This window comes from Balaenoptera borealis, assembly GCF_965194805.1.
Source record: "Balaenoptera borealis genome assembly, chromosome: 3".
Classification (NCBI taxonomy): domain Eukaryota; kingdom Metazoa; phylum Chordata; class Mammalia; order Artiodactyla; family Balaenopteridae; genus Balaenoptera; species Balaenoptera borealis.
The window spans coordinates 21,534,710-21,552,575 of NC_138866.1; the positions used below are offsets into that span (position 1 = coordinate 21,534,710).

The 17,866-nt window shown below is 40.1% G+C and overlaps 1 protein-coding gene across 11 annotated transcripts in view; it reads left to right on the plus strand.

The window, feature by feature from the left end:
* Positions 1-17,866, plus strand: part of STON2 (stonin 2) — a 158,930-nt gene that overhangs the window by 48,976 nt on the left and 92,088 nt on the right. For all 11 annotated transcript variants that reach the window (XR_014242464.1, XM_082384683.1, XM_082384685.1 and 8 more), the window contains one exon: positions 16,887-17,081. Coding sequence is in view for 10 of the 11 variants with exons in the window: in XM_082384683.1 (XP_082240809.1) it covers positions 16,887-17,081 (195 nt within the window). In the remaining variant the exon portion in view is untranslated. The remainder of the gene's footprint in view (positions 1-16,886; positions 17,082-17,866) is intronic.

Consider the following 17,866-nt stretch of genomic DNA (forward strand, 5'->3'; position numbering starts at 1 on the left):
CATTTTACAAGCGTATGGGTGTGCTTAGAATACGTTTGCAAATGCATGCAAATTGACTGACAGAGCAAAGTTCATGCCCAAATTAAAACAAAATAAAATTAAGGCACTATTATCAACATGAGGCTTCCTGTTCACTCATCATGTTATGTGCTGACCTTCTTCCAGGGACATGGCAGTTTTGTGGCAAGGCCAAGGCTGAATTGGACCCATTATGCAGATACTGCAGGATATGCATAATTACAAGCATAAAAAAAATTTGATTTCCGGAACATTTGTCCCACAGCCCAAGCAAAACACTAGTATTCGCTTGTCCTTCAAATGTCTTCCCTCACAACGTGGACTGAGGCCTTCCCGTTGTGTCTGGGGAAGCTAATTATTTGGGACCAGAGAAAGAGCCACTTGTTTGGGGGAGGACCAGAGATGCCGTCAGCCATTTAAGAGGGAGGCAAGGGTGACAGCTGAGAGACTTAATCCTGAAGAAGCCTAGCCCATTGGTTAATTTCTGTTATGTTTTTCATTCTGGCTACTGGGGGGTGGGTGAGTGGTGGATGGGGGTGGGATAAGATCCCAGCCATTTGGTGAATACAGAGACCAGACGCCCTGCATTTGACATGCATATATATTTCTCTCCTCAACAGAGGAGATCTTATTTTCTTTTAATACCTTAAATTATTCTTCTCTGCCTTTAAATGTAATTAATGACCTTTCTGGAATCCGTCTCAGACCATGATGCACTCAGGAATGAATGTAACAGAGCCCTTCTTCCTTGGGGGTCTGCCGCCTCTCTGCCCCTCTCCACTGAGGTCCACTCTGCTCCACTTGCCACCTCTCCTGCTGTTCCCAGAAGTGCATTTCTGCTCTTACTGTTCCCTCAGCTTTTAAAGCTCTTCCCCCACATTTTCACTCAGAGCTCTGCTCAACATCACCTCCGTTCCCCAACTCCCTTTTTCTTTTTTTTTTAGATAGATAGATAGATAGATAAATATTTTTAAAAAAATAAAATAAAAATGAACTTGCATCCCTTCTGGGTGGGAAGTGTCCCTTTTTGATGGAACAGGGAGTTTCTCTGTGTTCTGGGTGAGACTGGGTGCTCTGGGAGCAGTGTTTTGGGGGGTCCCTTCTCAGACAACGTTCAGGGCCCAGCTGCCCTTGGGGAGGGGGTAGCTGAGCTATCAAAACCCCCCCATTCACCCCATTTTCAACTAGAGCTGTTCCAGCCATGCTTGTTTCACATGTTGGACGTCTTAAATGATTTCGTTTGAAGAAAGAGATATTTGCGGTTTAAAAAAAAGGGAGAGAGAGAGCTGGAAAGCCACTCATCTGAGGAAGAAGCACTAGGCTAGGAATCAGGAAGCCTGGTCTCTCTGCTTTTTCTGGCTTTATATGTCTTTACAGCCCATGTCTCTACCTGAAATTAGGTTATATGCTTATTTGTTTACTGTCTCTCTTCCCCACTAGAGGAAAGGGACTTTTTCTCTCTCACTTACTCTTTATCCCAGAATACGGTGCATGGACCTTAGTAGGTGCTCACTTTGATTTATTGGATTAATGAATGAAAAGGTGAAAGATGTACATGAAATCTAATGCAGAAACATTATTGTTTATGTGGGCCATGAGCGGCTAGGTAGAACTTGAAGGATGGCTTCCTCAGTGAAGTGAATTTTTTTTTTTTTTAATAAGCAAACTATACCAGCCTGTTCTCCATCATGCCTTTCTTTTATCAGCTGATGGTTATCGTCAGTTTTTGATTTCCCACTGTTATGCACATAGTGCATGTATAAACATACCACATACATATACGTAGATACACACACACAGACATAACGTACACATGTAACATGTACTCATACACATAATATACATTTACATATACGCACATGTAACATGTACACTTACATATACACACATACACACATATAACATATATGCCTAACATAACATATACATATTTTATTAAAACTCCAGAATTCTCCTCTTCCAGAGAATATGCTAGCTCACCCAGGGAGCCGTGTGGCCTATCTCACCCTCACCCTCCGTGTGGGACACAAAACACAATAAGCTGCCCAAGCATGCATTAATTAACTCGTTCATTCATGCAAAGAATATTTAGGTGCTGGGAATGCAATTATGAGAAAGTTGGACACCGTCCCTGTTCTCCCCAAGCTGAGGTTAATCCAGCGGTCGGGCAATCTGTTACCCATGAAGCCTTCTGGGGTGAGCAAGCGCTCCTCTGAGCCACTCCTGGGACAGCTGCTTTGTATTGCCAGCTATGAAATAGCGTGAAAGCCACAAATGAAGAGTCGAATTAGGTCTATTTTGTATTCATGGATGGGCATGTTTACGGCATTGGAAAAATCACTTAGCCCTAGTGAGTAAACATCCAAGTATAAATAAAGGACATGACATCAAAATGTATATAAGTATTTGAAGTTTTAGTCTACCCAGGATTCCAAAGTATAAAAAGAGAGAACGGTATTTGCTGTATTAATTGTTTCAGCTGACAACTTGTGAGTTTATTATTTATTCAAGCAGCGATGCTTTGAGCCCCCACTATTTACCAGTCACTGTTCAAGGCACTGGGGATACAGTGGGATATTCCTGGCTCATGGAGCTTCCATTCTTCTGGGGAAGCCACACCAGAAACACGATCAAGAAGTAGGTACAAGTGGGAAGTGGGAAGAAGAGAAAAATGAGGCAAAGAAAGGGAATAGGGTGAGGGAGGATGTGAAATTTTACAGAAGGTCAGGGCGTGACTCTCTGAGCAGTAACTTTTGAGCGAAGACTTGAGGGAAGTGAGGAGTGAGCCTTGCAGAAATCAGGGAAGGAGCCTTCTAGAAGGAAGGAACAACAAGTGACGAGACCCTGGGGAGGCGGCCGTGTTCGTGGAATGTGATTGGAGTGGAGTGAACTAGGGAGAAGTTCGAGAAGAAGATGAGACAGAGAAGTTGAGGGATCTCAGACCAGGTAGGTCCTTGAGGGCACAATGAGGACATCTCACCTTTACTGTGGGTGAGATGGGAAGCTATGGGAGGGTGTTGAGCCAGAGGTGTGGTGTGATCCCACTAGGCTTGCACAGGTAATTCTAAGACTGTGTGGTTGCTATGTTGCGAGCGGACTGAGAGGAGGAGGATAAATGGAGAAGCAGGAGACCAGGAGACAGCCACTGCGGTGATCCAGGAGAGGATGGTATCTTGGACCAGGGTGGTAGCTTGAAGACGGTGGGAAGTGATTGGATTCCAGGTATATTTTGAAGGTAGGACTAACAGAAGCTGGGATGGACCAAATGTGAGAAGAATCAAGGTTTCATTCTGAACATCTGAAAGGGTGAAGGAGCTGGTGTGGAAGGGATAATAGGAACTTAGTTTCTGACTTGTAAGCTTAGAGATCTACGTCAAGATTTCAAGTAGATTTGGACATAAGTTTATGTCTGGAAGTAATAACTACCGCTTAACCCTTTTTGAGTACTTCCTTTGTGCCAAGCATCTTTCCAAGTGCTCTGTCAGTATTAGCCTAATCCCTTTATGAGACGGGCACTGTTTTCAGCTCCATTTTACAGGTGAAAACACAGAAGACCAGATGTATTAAGTAACTTGTCCCAGGCTCCAGCGCTGAATGTGAACCAGGTGGTCTGGATCCAGCGTCCTTGCACACAACCTCAAAGGAGAGGAGAGAAGGCAGATTTCTATCTTTTTTTCACTTTATTCCTTGCGGGGTGGATGCGGCTCTGAAGCATCGTGATGATAGTAACCTGCTGCTCGCCGGCCAGGCTGTCGGAGGTCTGGTCCCTGGGAGAAGAGTCAGCTCCAGACCCAGTACTTTCTCTCACTGTCCAACTGATCTTGTGGCCTGAGGATATTCAATTCAGAACCTAAATAAAATGATTTATCCAAGATTTCTAAGTTGATAAATAAAGTGTATGAGACCAAATGAGAACAGTTTGTAGGATGTAGGGACTTTGCCTCTCCCAGCTGCATTATTCTTAGTTTCTCTTTCAAGGGAGACTTTGGAGTTTTATCTAACAAATGTAAAGAGCTAATGTGAAAATGCAAATAGTTAAAATAGCTTCCTTTCTTGAATAATTAGTCTTTTGATATGTGGTCTTAATAAGCTTTATTATCTACCAAACAAACACAAAGGAACGTATTTAAAATGTGTATTAAATTAAAAGGACGACAGCACAACCCACCACCCAGTTTAATAAGTAGAGCACTGTCATCACCCACAAGCTGCGTATTTCCCTGCTGATCATGACATCCTTTTTCCAGACATCCTCTTCCTTCCCTCCTCTGTCACCCCCTTCCTGGGTTTTGTGATAACTGCTTTACTTCTTTTTTAAAAACTATTTATTTATTTAGTTGTCTGGTCTTAGTTGTGGCATGCATGTGGGATCTAGTTCCCTCACCAGGGATTGAACCGGGGCTCCCTGCATTGGGAGTGAGGAATCTTAACCCCTGTGCCACCAGGGAAGTCCCTGCTTTACTTTTCTTAACAGCTTCCCTACCTACATATGCATCGAGAATGACATAACTGAATTTCCTCTGTTTTCGAACCTTATGTAAGTGGAGTAATACTGCATGTATTATTCTGTGGCTTGCTCCTTTTACACAACATTACTTGCGAGATTTTTCCATGTTATTGCCTGTAGGTATAGTTCCTTTAGTGTTTATTGCAGTGTATTCCATCTTAGTAATATTCCACAATTCATTTACCCATTCCATGAGCGATGGATATTAGAGTTATTTCTACTTTTCCGCAATTAAGAACGTGCTTCTGTGAGCATACTTTTTGTCTTTTCTATGAGCATTCCTATCCTGGTGAACAAGTGCAAGTGATTCTCTTGTATAAAAAAGTCGGAAGGGAATTGCTCTGCTGCAGGGTGTGTTTATTTTCCACTTTCTCGGATAACTTTGCCACCAACCCTTTTGCTACAGTGGTTCCAGTTTACTCTTCTACCAGCCACATATGAAAGATGCTTCGGCTCCACTTTCCCGCCTACACTGGGATAGTCATGTTTCACTATTTTTGTCACAGGGAGGCAGGGAGAGAGGGAAGGGGGAAGAGTAATGGTATCTCATGTGGTTTTAATCTGCATTTCCTAGATTACTAATGAGGTTGAGTTTCTTTTTTTTCCTTTTCTTTACTTTTTTTTTTCCATTTAGATTTTTTCTTTCATAAAATACCTAGTGGAGTATTTTTTTGTTGAGGGTATTTCCCTTTTTCTTGCTGATTTCTAGGAGTTCCTTGTGGGTATGATGTGCGGCAGATATTATCTCCTACCCTGTGGGTGGTCTTTTGACTCTTTGTGGTGCCTTTTAGTGAAAAGTTCTTAATTTTAATTATATGAAATTTGTTTATTTTTCTTGTATGCTTGGTACTTTCTTTGTCTTGGTAAAGGAAATCTTTCCCTACCCTGAAGTCATGACCATATTAAGCTATATGCCTTCTAAAATGCATCTTATGTAGTCTTTCACACTTTGACGTTCAATCCACTTAGAACTGATTTTTCTGTATGGTGTGAAGTAGGAGTCTAATTTCATTTTTTTCCATATAATAGTATTTTCCCAATATTATTTCTGTTGTTTTATTTATTTTAATATATATTTACAAATATATTTATATTATTAAACATTTGATTTCATTCATATCTAAGTAGTGTATTCTGCTTAATATGAGGAAAAAACCATGCTAGGATTTTGATTGAGAGGCAAAACTATATAATCCAATTTAGGGAAAATTAGCATCTTTACCTCATTAATTCTTTCAGTTCCTAAATATAGTATATCTCTCCATCTAATAAGGTCTTCCCTATGGTCTGTTAATACACTTTACAAGTATCTCCTCTGGGGCCTTGCCTATCCTTTGTTAAATGTATTACTATATATGCTTCATATTTTTTGTTGCTGTTATAGATGCTCTCTTGTTTTCTTGCTGGTTAAAGACTTTTAAAACTTTTAATACTTTTGCTTTGCAAAAGACCCTGTTAAGAAAATAAGGAGACACTCATGTATGCTGGTGGGAATGTAAAATGGTACAACAACTTTGGAAAACAGTTTGGTAGGTTCTTATAAAACTAAACATGCAATTACCATATAACTCAGCAGTTGTACTCTTGGGCATTTATCCCAGTGAAATGGAAACTTATGTTCATACAAAAACTTCTACATGAATGTTCATAGCACCTTTATTTATAATAGCCAAGAACTGGAAACAGCCCAGATGTCCTTTAGCAGGTGAATGGCAAAACTAACTGTAGTACATCCATACTATGGAATACTGCTCAGCAGTATAAAGGAATGAAGTATTGATATGTTCAGCAACGTCAGTGAATGTCAAAGGCATTATGCTGTGTGATAAAAGCCAATTGTAAAAGGTTACATACTGCATGATTCCATTTATAAAGCATTCTTGAAATAACAAAATTATAGAAATGAAAAACAAATTAGTAGTTGCTAGGGGTTTAGGAACAGGGCATGAGGGGAAGAGGTGGGACTGAATATAAAAGGGCAACAGGCAGGATCCTTGTGGTGGTGGAACTGTTGTGTATCTTGACTGTAGTGTGGATACACAAACCTACACGTTGATAACATTACATAGAAATAAATACAACACAGACACGTACCACATGTAAAACTGGGGAATAGGAATAAGATTGGTAATCTTATTTTCTCTTTGCTAGCTTTTAAGATCTTCTCTATGTCTTTGGTCTTGGTGTCGAAAACTCAGCGTCTGTGCACCAGTGCCGAATCGAATTTCGGAAACAGAGTTTTGGGTGAAGTAGAAAAGAATAGCTTTATTGCTTTTCCAGGCAAAGGGGGACACAGTGGGCTCGTGCCCCTCAAAAACTGTGTGTCCCAACCTGGGGGGATTTGGTGAAGACTTACAGCAATGATTCAAGGGCAGGGTTGCTGATAAGGATCAGGGTGTGCGCAGGGCCTGCACTCCTTTAATCTGGTCTCAGGTGGTCTCTTGAAGAGTTTTTCTGGTTCCTTTAATCGGAAATGAAGAATGCTAAGTCTTCCATTTGTTGGGGGTTTTAGTTCTGTAAAGAGCTCAAAGATATTTTTATGTGTATCCCTGCCCCAAGGCTGCACTACTGTTTCTAGACTGTTCCTCCCTTGTCTCTGCAACCCCTCCCTTCCCTGATTAGCAACCATTCGAATCTGCCCTGCGGAACTCAGGGAAGGTCATGGAGGCTGGAATCTATTCCCTACAAACAAGAAATGGGGTACACAGAAAAGCTTCTGTGCCCAGGAGCCCCATAGGGTCCTGCTTGGTTTCAGTCTTATATAGTTTTGATATCTACTTATGGAGTTATTTTTGGTTACCCTCCTTGAGATACTTTGGGATTTTTAATCTGACAAATAAAATCTTTGATAAATTCTGGGAAATTCTCAGCCAGCATTTTTTCAAGTATTGCCTTCATTCTCTCTCCCTTCTCTTTAGGAACTCAGATTAGATATCTATGGGACCTTCTCACTCTATCCTCCATGCGTTTTACTCTCTTTCCACTATCAAAGTGGAAATACTTCGACCAGGTTCTCAGACTGGAAGTTTTTCTGACCACACAAGTAGTTTTAGCTGCAAACCCCTATATGGGACAGCTTGTGGTTATAAAATCTCAGATATTTTTTTTCCCCTCTATCTTGCATCCTTAGCATGGGGTTACTAGTGGGGGTTATTCCTAATTTACCCTTTAACTGAGCCCTTTGAGAATTCTAGCTTTAGGCACCCATCTTCTGTTAGATTTTCCATCTTGGGTAAGTCCTAGGTTTTTTCCCCTTTGCCTTGTCAGAGAGGAAGAAATTTTCCTCTACCCTTCTAGGTTCTTCAGACTGGTCAATTAAATTAACATGAGACAGATTAACAGGAGAAAATCAAACAAAACTTTAATGATACATATACATGGGAGAGACCCAGAAAAACTGAGTAACTTGTCTTAATGGCTGAAGCCCTCGCCTTATATACCATCCTTAGCTAAAGACTTAAGAGGATGTTGAGGGTGGTGAGAGTCTTTGGTGGGAGGTGACCAGGAAAAGCAGAGTAAACAAGGCTGATTATGATGCAGATTTAAGTCCAAGCCTTCTCCACTGATAAGAGTTTCTGGAGATTTGGTCATCCTCCTCTTGGTATGAGGTACAGCATGAGGGACACACCCTTACAAATAAGATTTCCCTTACAAATGGAAATTTTTTTTACAAAACGGTAACTCTTACTTGGTTTTCAGAGTACTTCTCATGTCTGCTGTTTCTTAGAAAATGACCAGTGTAAGACAATTAATATGCCACAGAGACATATTTTAGGGTGGCAAATTCTGTTCCCCTACACCTTCTTCACAAGAGATTGAAAAAATTCAGATTTAGGAGTCTCCCTGGTTTGTACAAAATCCTCAGGGTATAAAAATCAGGTTGTGTGCTCTGCTTACCATTTCTGGGTTCCAGCTTTCACTCGGCCTCTGATAACTCTTTACTTTCTTGCTTACCCTGTAATGTATTGTAAATATTGTTGTTACATTTTATGTAATATTTTACTTCTATTTCCATAATAGTTCAGTGTCTAATCCATGATACTGTAGGAAATGGCAATCCTGTGATAAGCTTTTAAAAGTTCAGCTTTGCTTTTTTAAAAAATTGTTTATTATTATTATTATTATTATTATTATTATTATTATTATAATTATTATTGGCTGTGCCGTGCAGCTTGCACAATCTTAGTTCCCCGACTAGGGATCAAAGCCAGGGCCCAGTAGTGAATGTGCCGAGTCCTAACCACTGGACTGCCAGGGAATTCCCTTGCTTTTGTTTTTTTTCTTGGTTGTTTCTTCTTTTTATTTTCAGTGTTTTGATTTTTTTTCCTATGTTTGTGTGGGAGTTTTATTTTAACAGTCTGTATTTAATATAGAATATCTGTGTATAGACTGTTACGGACATAACCAACAAATCCTTACTGAGTGCCTACTTTACACCAGGCACTATTCTAGAAATGGGGATTTGGGGGGAGGAACAATAATTTTTCCTCTACCCTTCTAGGTTCTTAGCTGAGAAACCCCTGTGATAAAAAATTAACAAGAGAAAAACAAGTTTTTTTTTTTTTAATGTCTTTATTGGAGTATAATTGCTTTTCCATGGTGTGTTAGTTTCTGCTGTATAACAAAGTAAATCAGCTATACATATACATATATCCCCATATCTCCTCCCTCTTGCATCTCCCTCCCATCCTCCCTATCCCACCCCTCACAAAAGCACTGAGCTGATCTCCCTGTGCTATGCGGCTGCTTCCCGCTAGCTATCTGTTTTACATTTGGTAGTGTATATATGTTCATGCCACTCTCTCACTTTGTCCCAGCTTACCCTTCCTGCTCCCTGTGGCCTCAAGTCCATTCTCTACGTCTGTGTCTCTATTCCTGTCCTGCCCCTATGTTCTTCAGAACCTTTTTTTTTTTTTTTTTAGATTCCATATATATGTGTTAGCATACAGTATTTGTTTTTCTCTTTCTGACTTCACTCTGTATGACAGACTCTAGGTCCATCCACCTCACTACAAATAACTCAATTTCGTTTCTTTCTATGGCTGAGTAATATTCCATTGTATATATGTGCCACATCTTTATCCATTCATCTTTCAGTGGACACTTAGGTTGCTTCCATGTCCTGGCTTTGTAAATAGTGCTGCAATGAACATTGTGGTATATGACTCTTTTTGAATTATGGTCTTCTCAGGGTATATGCCCAGTAGTGTGATTGCTGCGTGGTATGGTAGTTCTATTTTTAGTTTTTTAAGTAACCTCCATACTGTTCTCCATAGTGTCTGTATTAATTTACATTCCCACCAACAGTGCAAGAGGGTTCCCTTTTCTCCACACCCTCACCAGCATTTATTGTTTGTAGATTTTTTGATGATGGCCATTTTGACTGGTATGAGGTGATACCTCACTCTAGTTTTGATTTTCATTTCTCTAATGATGAGTGATGTTGAGCATCCTTTCATGTGTTTGTTGGCAATCTGTATATCTTCTTTGGAGAAATGCCTATTTAGCTCTTCTGCCCACTTTTGGATTGGGTTGTTTGTTTCTTTAATATTGAGCTGCATTAGCTGCTTGTAAATTTTGGAGATTAATCCTTTGTCAGTTGCTTCAGTTGCAAATATTTTCTCGGATTCTGAGGGTTGTCTTTTCATCTTGTTTATGGTTTCCTTTGCTATGCAAAAGCTTTTAAGTTTCATAGGTCCCATTTGTTTATTTTTCTTTTTATTTCCATTTCTCTAGGAGGTGGGTCAAAAAGGATCTTGCTGTGATTTATGTCATACAGTGTTCTGCCTCTGTTTTCCTCTAAGAGTTTTATAGTGTCTGGCCTTACATTTAGGTCTTTAATCCATTTTGAGTTTATTTTTGTGCATGGTGTTAGGGAGTGTTCTAATTTCATTCTTTTACATGTAGCTGTCCAGTTTTCCCAGCACCACTTATTGAAGAGACTATCTTTTCTCCATTGTATATTCTTGCCTCCTTTATCAAAAATAAGGTGATCATATGTGTGTGGGTTTATCTCTGGGCTTTCTATCCTGTTCCATTGATCTATGTTTCTGTTTTTGTGCCAGTACCAAACTGTCTTGATTACTGTAGCTTTGTAATATAGTCTGAAGTCAGGGAGCCTGATTCCCCCAGCTCCATTTTTCGTTCTCAAGATTGCTTTGGCTATTCGGGGTCTTTTGTGTTTCCATACAAATTGTGAAATTTTTTGTTCTAGTTCTGTGAAAAATGCCATTGGTAGTTTGATAGGGATTGCATTGAATCTGTAGATTGCTTTCGGTAGTAGAGTCATTTTCACAATGTTGATTCTTCCAATCCAAGAACATGGTATATCTCTCCATCTGTTTGTATCATCTTTAATTTCTTTCATCAGTGTCTTATAGTTTTCTGCATACAGGTCTTTTGTCTCCCTAGGTAAGTTTATTCCTAGGTATTTTATTCTTTTTATTGCAGTGATAAATGGGAGTGTTTCCTTAATTTCTCTTTCAGATTTTACATCATTAGTGTATAGGAATGCACGAGATTTCTGTGCATTAATTTTGTATCCTGCTACTTTACCAAATTCATTGATTAGCTCTAGTAATTTTCTGGTAGCATCTTTAGGTTTCTCTATGTATAGTATCATGTCATCTGCAAAACATTGAAACTTTACTTCTTGTTTTCTGATTTGGATTCCTTTTATTTCTTTTTCTTCTCTGATTGCTGTGGCTAAAACGTCCAAAACTATGTTGAATAATAGTGGTGAGAGTGGACAGCCTTGTCTTGTTCCTGATCTTAGAGGAAATGGTTTCAGTTTTTCACCGTTGAGAATGATGTTGGCTGTGGGTTTGTCATATATATATATGGCTTTTATTATGTTGAGGTAAGTTCCCTCTATGCCTACTTTCTGGAGGGTTTTTATCATAAATGGATGTTGAATTTTGTCAAAAGCTTTTTCTGCATCTATTGAGATGATCATATGGTTTTTCTCCTTCAATTTGTTAATATGGTGTACCACATTGATTGATTTGCATATATTGAAGAATCCTTGTATTCCTGGGATAAACCCCACTTGATCATGGTGTATGATCCTTTTAATGTACTGTTGGATTCTGTTTGCTACTATTTTGTTGAGGATTTTTGCATCTTTGTTCATCAGTGATATTGGCCAGTAGTTTTCTTTCTTTGTGACATCTTTGTCTGGTTTTGGTGTCAGCGTGATGGTGGCCTCATAGAATGAGTTTAGGAGTGTTCCTCCCTCTGCTATATTTTGGAAGAGTTTGAGAAGGATAGGTGTTAGCTCTTCTCTAAATGTTTGATAGAATTCGCCTGTGAAGCCATCTGGTCCTGGGCTTTTGTTTGTTGGAAGATTTTTAATCACAGTCTCAATTTTAGTGCCTGTGATTGGTCTGTTTATATTTTCTATTTCTTCCTGGTTCAGTCTTGGAAGGTTGTGCTTTTCTAAGAATTTGTCCATTTCTTCCAGGTTGTCCGTTTAATTGGCATATAGTTGCTTCTAGTAATCTCTCATGATCCTTTGTATTTCTTCAGTGTCAGTTGTTACTTCTCCTTTTTCATTTCTAATTCTACTGATTTGAATCGTCTCTTTTTTTCTTGATGAGTCTGGCTAATGGTTTATCAATTTTGTTTATCTTCTCAAAGAACCAGCTTTTAGTTTTATTGATATTTGCTACTGTTTCCTTCATTTCTTTCTGATCTGATCTTTATGATTTCTTTCCTTCTGCTAACTTTGGGGATTTTTTGTTGTTCTTTCTCTAATTGCTTTAGGTGTAAGGTTAGGTTGTTTATTTGAAATGTTTCTTGTTTCTTGAGGTAGGATTATATTGCTATAAACTTCCCTCTTAGAACTGTTTTTGCTGTATCCCATAGGTTTTGGGTCGTCGTGTTTTCAGTGTCATTTGTTTCTTGGTATTTTTTGATTTCCTCTTTGATTTCTTCAGTGATCTCTTGGTTATTTAGTAGTGTATTGTTTAGCTTCCATGTGTTTGTATTTTTTACAGATTTTTTCCTGTAATTGATATATAGTCTCGTGGCGTTGTGATTGGAAAAGAAACTTGTTATGATTTCAGTTTTCTTAAGTTTACCAAGGCTTGATTTGTGACCCAAGATATGATCTATCCTGGAGAATGTTCCATGAGCACTTGAGAAGAAAGTGTATTCTGTTGATTTTGGATGGAATGTCCTGTTAATATCCATTAAGTCCATCTTGTTTAATGTATCATTTAAAGCTTGTGTTTCCTTATGTATTTTCATTTTGGATGATCTGTCCATTGGTGAAAGTGGGGTGTTAAAGTCCCCTAGTATGATTGTGTTACTGTCGATTTCCCCTTTTATGGCTCTTAGCATTTGCCTTATGTATTGAGGTGCTCCTATGTTGGGTGCGTAAATATTTACAATTGTTATATGTTCTTCTTGGATTGATCCCTTGATCATTTTGTAGTGTCCTTCTTTGTCTCTTGTAATAGTCTTTTTTTAAAGTCTATTTTGTCTGATATGAGAATTGCTACTCCAGCTTTCTTTTGATTTCCATTTGCATGGAATAACTTCTTCCATCCCCTCACTTTCAGTCTGTATGTGTCCCTAGGTCTGAAGTGGGTCTCTTGTAGACAGCATATGTATGGGTCTTGTTTTTGTATCCATTCAGCCAGTCTATGTCTTTTGGTTGGAGCATTTAATCCCTTTACATTTAAGGTAGTTATCAATATGTATATTCCTATTACCATTTTCTTAATTGTTTTGGGTTTGTTATTGTAGGTCTTTTCCTTCTCTTGTGTTTCCTGCCTAGAGAAGTTCCTTTAGCATTTGTTGTAAAGCTGGCTTGGTGGTGCTGAATTCTCCTCATTAGCTTTTGCTTGTCTGTAAAGGTTTTAATTTCCCCATTGAATCTGAATGAGATCCTTGCTGGGTAGAGTAATCTTGGTTGTAGGTTTTTCCCTTTTATCACTTTAAATATGTCCTGCCACTCCCTTCTGGCTTGCAGAGTTTCTGCTGAAAGATCAGCTGTTAATCTTATGGGGATTCCCTTCTATGTTGTTTGTTGTTTTTCTCTTGCTGCTTTTAATATTTTTTCTTTGTATTTTAATTTTTGATAGTTTGATTAATATGTGTCTTGGCATGTTTCTCCTTGGATTTATCCTGTATGGGACTCTCTGTGCTTCCTGGACTTGATTGACTATTTTCCCGTATTAGGGAAGTGTTCAACTATAATCTCTTCAAATATTTTCTCAGTCCCTTTCTTTTTCTCTTCTTCTTCTGGGACTGCTATAATTCAAATGTTGGTGCATTTAATGTTGTCCCAGAGGTCTCTGAGACTGTCCTCAATTCTTTTCATTGTTTTTTCTTTATTCTGCTCTGTGGTAGTTATTTCCACTATTATATCTTCCAGGTCGCTTATCCGTTATTCCCCTATTGATTCCTTCTAGAGAATTTTTCATTTCATTTATTGTGTTGTTCATCATTGTTTGTTTCCTCTTTAGTTCTTTTAGGTCCTTGTTAAACATTTCTTGTATTTTTGCCATTAGATTTCCAAGATTTTGGATCATCTTTACTATCATTACTCTGAATTCTTTTTCAGGTAGACTGCCTATTTCCTCTTCATTTGTTAGGTCTGGTGGGTTTTTACCTTGCCCTTTCCTCTGCTGTGTGTTTCTCTGTCTTCTCATTTTGCTTAACTTACTGTGTTTGGGGTCTCCTTTTTGCAGGCTGCAGGTTCGTAGTTCCCGTTGTTTTTGGTGTCTGCCCCCAGTGGGCGAGGTTGGTCCAGTGGGTTGTGTAGGCCTCCTGGTGGAGGGGACTGGTGCCTGTGTTCTGGTGGATGAAGCTGGATCTTGTGTTTCTGGTGGGCAGCACCGCATCTGGTGGTGTGTTTTGGGGTGTCTGTGAACTTATTATGATTTTAGGCAGCCTCTCTGCTAGTGGGTGGGGTTGTGTTCCTGTCTTGCTAGTTGTTTGGCATAGGGTGTCCAGCACTGGAGCTTGCTGGTCATTGAGTGGAGTTGGGTCTTAGCGTTGAGATGGAGATCTCTGGGAGAGCTTTCGCCGTTTGATATTACGTGGAACCAGGAGGTATCTGATGGACCAGTGTCCTGACCTCGGCTCTCCCACCTCAGCGGCACAGGCCTGACACCCAGCCGGAGCACCAAGACCCTGTCTGCCACATGGCTGCCTGCAGTCCAAAGTCCCTGGGACGTAGCTCTGAGTGGCTCCCCAGAAGTTTAATAAACACGTATACTCCTGTATACATGGGAGGTACCCAGAAAAAATGAATAACTCCCTGAAATGGCCCAAGCCACCACCTTAAATACTAGCTCAAGACAAAAGAGGATGTTGGGGGAAGGAATAGGCCAGTTTGGGAAAGTTACCAGGTTACCCTGGTAAACAAGGGTAAGGTTGTTATACAGATTTGAGTCCAGGCCTTCTCTGCTGGTAAAGGGTCTCTAGAGATTTGGACCTCCTCCTATTCCTGGTACAGAGAGGGAGACACCTTTACAAATGGAGATTTCCCTTATAAATGTAAATGTCCCTTACAATAGGGTAACTTTCACTGAGTTTTCAGAGCTTCTTCCTCATCAGCTGTTTCTAAAAAATAATGAGGCTAAAATAATCCTTATGCCAAAAAGGCATGTTTTGGGGTAGCAAATCCTGCTGGCCTTCAGGGTAGAAGAGTGAACAATAATGAACCAAAATCCTTGCCCCCAAGGAGCTTGAATTCTAGCAGGGAAGACATTGGATATATAGGATGTTAGACAGAGATAACGTTAAGGAGAAATAAAGCAGAGAAGGGGACTTGCATCTTTGGAGAGAATAGCTTAGGAGTACCTCACTGAGAAGGTGACATTTTTAAGGAAAACGGGGTGTGAGCCATAAGCATTCCAGATAGAGAAAAGATCTATATGTTTTATAAATGCCTAAGAAAATAGAATGAAAATTCTCTGTAGTTTCATATTTACACCATGTCGCAGATATTGCTATTTATTTATTCATTTTCCTCTTAAATCTCAGTATCTCTTCCTGTTTCTGAACCCAACACCATAATTTCGATTCTCCAGCCAGGAGCCCTGACTGACTCTATGTTTTTGGACAAGCTACTTAACCTCTTTCAGTCCGTTACCTCCTGTGTAAAGGAAGACCACTGTCTAACTCTCAGGATCCCTGGGCAAAATGAGATGACATTTATAAAAGTGTCTGACATTTCATGGGTACTCAATAGTTGCTAGTTTCTTTCTTTTTTTTAATTCTTCCTTCCCTGTCCACACTCTTTTCAGCACTTGTTTTCAGTACTTGTCAGTAAATTTGCAATAAGATTCTTATGCAACACGGTGGAGAAACCATGTGATAGGCAATTAACCAAAGACAAATTAGGAACATTAGGAAACTTGATTTTAAAAAAAGAAACTTTCCGAAGTGGTTTTTGCTAAATTTGGTGCTCAAGGTTACAGAGATAAAGCCAAGCCCTGTGCACTTCCCCCTTAAAGATATTTTTCATTGTAAGCCAGGTCAGCAGTCCTAGTAGATCTCAATTTGTATATGTAACAGTCTACAGATTCTCCAGTTACAGTCAAACTCAAGGCAAGCAGAGACATATCACATTCATATGCAGATACATCTATATTCACATTCTTATCCCCTAATCCAACCTAGCTCTAATTTTGCAGCGCAAATTGGTGAGTTTTCTTGAGAGTGTTGGTGTGCCACTAAAAATGGAGGAAATGTAAGGGTAAGGGTGAAACTGCATGTAGTTTAGGTCTGAATGAAGCCGAAACCTGGGTTTAGAAATAAAAGTAGAGCCTAGGGACTTCGCAGGTGGCACAGTGGTTAAGAATCTGCCCGCCAATGCAGGGGACACAGGTTTGAGCCCTGGTCTGGGGAGATCCCACATGCTGCGGAGCAACTAAGCCTGTATGCCACAACTACTGAGCCTGTGCGCCTAGAGTCCGTGCTCTGCAAGAAGAGAAGCCACCGCAATGAGAAGCCCGCACACTGCAACGAAGAGTAGCCCCCGTTTGCCGCAACTAGAGAAAGCCCATGGGCAGCAACGAAGACCCAATGCAGCCAAAAAAAAAAAAAAAAAAGTAGAGCCTAAAATCACTCATATTCTTTGGTGAGCTTATCTTTGATTTGAGGGTCATTAGACCTTAATTGTAGTACCGGTATTGATACTGACTCACTGTGGGGTCTCAGTCAGTTAGTTTTCCCTGTCTGTATCATGAATGACACTTCCTTGCCTTGTACGGCTGTTGAGGTTTCATAGTGCTTGTGTTGTTTTAGTGCTTGTCTGACTTTCATAACATCGAAGTCAGACAAGCACTAAAGATAATGTACAACTATTTATACTGTATGTTTTTGGTTTTCCGTCTGTCCCCAGCCATATCATTGACCATGCCCTGCTGGACGTGCCCTTCCTTCAACTCCCTGAGGAGATGCCCTCTGCCCTCCGAGAGCAGCTGGACCACACATTCTGAAGACACCAGTAGTCCTAGTTTTGGCCCCTCGTACACAGACCTGCAGCTCGTCAGTGCTGAGGAGCAGAGTGGCCTGGCTTCCAGGGCCGACTCGACTGGTAAGATGGAGCCCCAAGCCAGAGGGCTCTGCAAATCACTTTTGGTGACCTGTTGCCACTCATCAAATCTCTGCAGCCAGCTTTGTTTGCGGAATGAGTTCAGGCATAGTCATCCAGTCAAAAAGCTAGAATCCTGAGCGGTTCAGAATTGCACTGGGAAAAAACATTCCCACAGATTGGCTGGTTGGTTGGCAGGTTATCAATACTGGGAAACCATTTGACAGTATATCTTCAGGGGTTGTTTTCTGACTGTTCTGTACAAGTACGGTTCCCCGTCAATTTATTTTCTCCTTGGTTAACCGAACTATGTGTAATATGCACAAGGCTGAATCTTTCATCCTGCCACCCACGCACCTTCCCTGTTCAGCAAGAGGGAGGTTAGATTTAAGCAGAGAAAAAGTAAATGTTATGTGAGGTGGAATGAGAATCAGGATGCAGCCGCTGTGTCCAGAGTACAGATCGTTTTGCAGTTCTGTTTTTTCTGTTGTGCCTGGATTGAGCTATGCACCAGTCTATAACATCCCATGTTCTCATTTATTACATTTCCGGTAGGTGTAGGGTGGAATGCTGGCTGGCTTTGCAGGTAGAATATGGGCCTGTCAGCAAGCACTGTATTATGGGTTGGGTTTAGGGCAGCATTGGAAAGATGTTGTGTGTGGTTAGTGTTTTGGTTATTTGGCCCAAGGGATTGCTTTCCTTTGAAAGTGATAGAGTTACTGATGGTTTCTCTGTGGACGAATTTACCCAGTGTGTCCAACAATATTTGTTTTTCCTTCTCAAAGGTG